The sequence below is a fragment of the Sphaeroforma arctica genome, assembly GCF_001186125.1.
Source record: "Sphaeroforma arctica JP610 unplaced genomic scaffold supercont1.1071, whole genome shotgun sequence".
In the NCBI taxonomy this organism is placed as follows: domain Eukaryota; class Ichthyosporea; order Ichthyophonida; genus Sphaeroforma; species Sphaeroforma arctica.
Genome location: NW_014039487.1, coordinates 16,195 through 20,204, shown reverse-complemented (window position 1 = coordinate 20,204; position 4,010 = coordinate 16,195). Strand labels below are relative to the sequence as shown.

At 46.3% G+C, this 4,010-nt stretch overlaps 1 protein-coding gene across 1 annotated transcript; it reads left to right on the top strand.

Annotated features, from left to right (window-relative positions):
* Positions 1-274: 274 nt before the first annotated feature.
* SARC_09884 (hypothetical protein) lies at positions 275-2,027 on the top strand (the record flags this gene model as incomplete). The annotated part of the gene is made up of 2 exons (XM_014296089.1): positions 275-317; positions 520-2,027. 2 exons carry the CDS (start codon positions 275-277, stop codon positions 2,025-2,027), a joined length of 1,551 nt encoding a protein of 516 aa, XP_014151564.1.
* Positions 2,028-4,010: the final 1,983 nt, after the last annotated feature.

Here is a 4,010-nt window from a genome sequence, read left to right as displayed (position 1 = left end):
CTAATGTGTTTCTGGGTCTCTCTGTGTGGTTTATACAATCCAATATACTACCACGAGCACGTATTCAACTTTTTGGGTTCATTTTAGTGGTGATATGCGGGGTTTGCACTTCCCTGGTGTGCTACCGCATCCCTTGATATCTGTATGTTTGATATGGTCTACGTATGCTGCTAGTGGATAATCGGATCTGGTCCTGTATTCTTATCACAGAGGGCCTGGTGCCACTTCGCGACCTGTACTACCGCAGCTGAAGCACAGTGCTGTGGAACATCGCATGTGTGAAGACTCTGTGGTGGACTTCGAGGCCTACTTCCATGGTATGCGAAGATTAGATATTCTTTTTCATGTTTATATAAATATGGCGCAGCCCACGTGACATCGCATGCACTCCAGCTGACTCCGGTGATGTCACGGTATACGATATTCCGTTGACCGTGTTGTTTCATTCGTTCTCTCGTACTCTATATAACTCGTCCTGATATGCTGATATTATTCGTCTTCTTTTTGTGGCGTGTGCAGAAGCATCAAGCCAGGCTAGTCGGATCGGCCTGGTCATCTCCTCGACTCCGCACGCATCACCCCACCTCCGACCCCAATCGAGCCCCACATATCAACGGTTGCTAAGCAACAGGCACCCGGTAGTACACCAGGCGTGTGGGCTGGACCAACCGGATATAGCGGTCACCAAGGGGGCAAGGAAACCTACTCGTGCAGACCACCGTGCACCAGGGATTAGACACACAGTACACAGTGGCAGCGCGCCTGGTGTGAAGGGTGTGACCGAATCTGAGGTCAAGGTGCGACGACAGCCCACCCACTCCCGTGGCTACGGGTCTCAGGTAGACCACAAAGCGCAGCGTACCGGTCCTAAAAACCTGGACATCTGTGAGTCTGAGGTAGAGATGCGCGCTGATGTGGGGCGGAAAGATCCACGCCATAATGAGACAGGCGGTGATGTATTGCACACTACGGGCATAACAGGTCACATCAAGGCAGTGAATCCGAACCGAGTAGCGGAGTCGGCAGTCAAGGTGGAGAGACTTCCCGAACAGACATACGGGGAGGATAGGCGAAAAGTACCTGATCAGAGGACTGGTATCCGTTCATTGGCATCGAAACAGTGTCAGTTTAGTAGGCCACGCACTCATGGGAGAGTGGCTGATGAGTGTGTAGGGACAAACCCAAACCATAGACGGCACATGCCGCGGCAGGTAGAGGCTAGTCACCGCATGGCTGCGAATACACACGGTCGTATGAACTCTGACTACGAGCAGACCCCAAAGGAAACTATAGACGCGCACAGGTATGGCAAACACCGTGACAACGCTCACAGAACACAACAGATGGTGCTGCAACATGCACTAGAGGACTCGCATGGCAAGCAGGCATTGTCCGCAAAAGGGTGCACGAAAAACTGCCTACGTCCTTCTGAGGTGAAGTCCAGTGCGAATGCAAACCTCAATAGCGGTGTAGTATATGGCAGAGAAAGGAAAGGGAATGCGGAGTTGTGTGATGTATCGCACAAGGCCGACGGGCCCGAACCACAGCCTTGTACAACGCATGGGAACAGACCCTATCATTCTAAACAGCTCACGAGGGCTGACGAACACTATCGCGACAGCAACAAAGCTTTAACACATGTTGTGCGCGCCGACATACGCGAGTATGATATCAGATATGAACGTGCATGTGACCACGGGCATCAACCGACACAGGCTGCCGCAACGGATGCCTGTCCTCCGCGGATAAAGCCACGCGCGGAAACGTTGACAAACAGCGCAGCTGTAGTGAGTGTCAATGTACCCCCGCCCCCGCCACCGCCTCCTCCTGCTTCAAGCCTGACCACCCACAGCAACCCGACTGTAGACCCAGATGGGAAACCTGTGCAGCACACAGGAGCGGAGCTGAATGAGTGGCTCGTGAGAGTTAAGGAGTGGCAGAATGGAGTATTGACAAGACTGCTAGCGGGGGAACGCGTACCGAGTGCGTCGGTGCGGGGGACACATCGCATACCGCCTAAAACATAGTAGTATATAATTGTAATCAAGAATAACTGAGAAAATGGTTCTTTCGTAGTAAGTTGTAGCTCACTCAATGGCGGGTTGGCACTTGCATAACTATAAATTGCATCTATGCCTGTTTGCATATACTCGATTAGAAGTGTCATATGCGGGCGAATGGAAGCGCACTGAACAGACCGGACTTGAGTCTGTGGACAAAACTTGAAGTAGTGACAACAACTGTACATGCGACACTTTATTAGCATCGTCAAACTACTGCGGACAAAACTTAAAGCAGCGACAACAACTGTACGTGCGACACTTTATTATCATCGTCAAACTACTGTGGACCTAGTCTTGTCAGTCATCCCTGTCGATAAGCGATCACGTACAAGTTTCAGCACCACCACTGCGTCCGTCCCGTATGGCGGATGACGATAGCCGCTCCAAAGTTAAAAGCGCTTGTCCTCTTAAAATGAGTACGACTGTAGCCACTAATTTGCTTTGCGCCATGAAGGCAGTAGATAACCTGTCTGCGGCTTCAGCACGCTTTCGGAGAAAGTCGGTATCCCGTCTACTCGTAAGATATTCGCAGTATGACAAAAAGGAAGATGGTATCCCGCCTACTTCCAGTGAGATATTCTCGCATACATGACAAATTGTGTGCGTTTTTATTACTCGTTTATGAGCGAAGTACGAGTAGTTATTACTTCGTGACGCGTATGAGATCAGTCGAGGTTGTTATGTTTAATCCTCGCTATACGTTTTAGACACTGATACGTACTCTATTTATTAGCTATCTGACTAGCCCAACCTGTTCGCTAAAATTATTAGAGAGGTCAGCAAAAATGGTCATATGGGCCTGCTATACCTTCTACATACTAACATATACTCAATATAGTTTAATATCCGACACCCCGCTTTGTACGAAGGTTTATCGGCACCTTCGAGCATATCTTCTGATTGTCTCTTAGCACTTGGGCCGATTGAGTCTATCTATATCTGAGCAATGGAAACAAATTAATCCTGACTATCTCTATGCATCAAAACCTACTACCTCGCGAAAGGAGGCCGAAAATTCAAATTTGTGTATGTGGTCATAAATGCAATTAATTTTCACACAAAATCAAATGGTCATTACGAACGATTCCGCTGTAACGAATTCTATCTATTTAGCCATATGTAAGTACACCGTGCCCTAGTCCACATCATCTCATTTCTTCTTAACTGATGGACCGGGCATCAAGTAACGTTCCGTTATCTCTTGCTGCTGTACTCATTTGGCGAATATTACTTCCTTGATTTTTATCCGGCTGATGCACTTCACAGATTACTTAGTAGACCTGGTAACCAGGTAATTGACTATGATGTGTAGTTTGATAAAGTTGTTCGACAAAGCCTGAGTATGTCCAGGGCGTATGTAAAGTTGGGGACAGACCTCTCGTCTGTGACTATCTTGATATTTCCAATCAGTAGTTCTGTGTTTCAACAAATCGGCATCATCGGAAAGATCATCGCTGTCGGTTTTGGGAATTGATGATTAAGACGACCTTCCTGGTCTGTTTATAAAAACTTTATTTACCTCGTAGAATAGTAGAATTATTATTCTTCCGGTGGTTCAACCTATTTTACCGGACTCCTTTTGATTTATCATTTTGAGCTACATATGTAAAAAAAAAATGTTTTGTTTTGCACGGCCCTCTCCGGTACATTAAATCCGGTTTGACCGCTTCATAAAACTTTCAGAGCTTGAATCGACAAAAAAACATATATATTTACAGTCATAAAACAACTCTTGCATAACCTTTTTTTTTAAAACAAATTACTGTCATGCAAAAAAATATAAAAATATTTATTTTCATAATTTCATTCTAAATACTTCATTGTTGTAAAATAAAACACCGCTAATATCGGTTGGGAACTAAAAGCCCTAAAAAGAGGGTGAAATGATGATTTTTATTTTTGGGTTTTTGTACCCTTATTTGTTTTGCGAAAGCGCGCCCCGTGGTT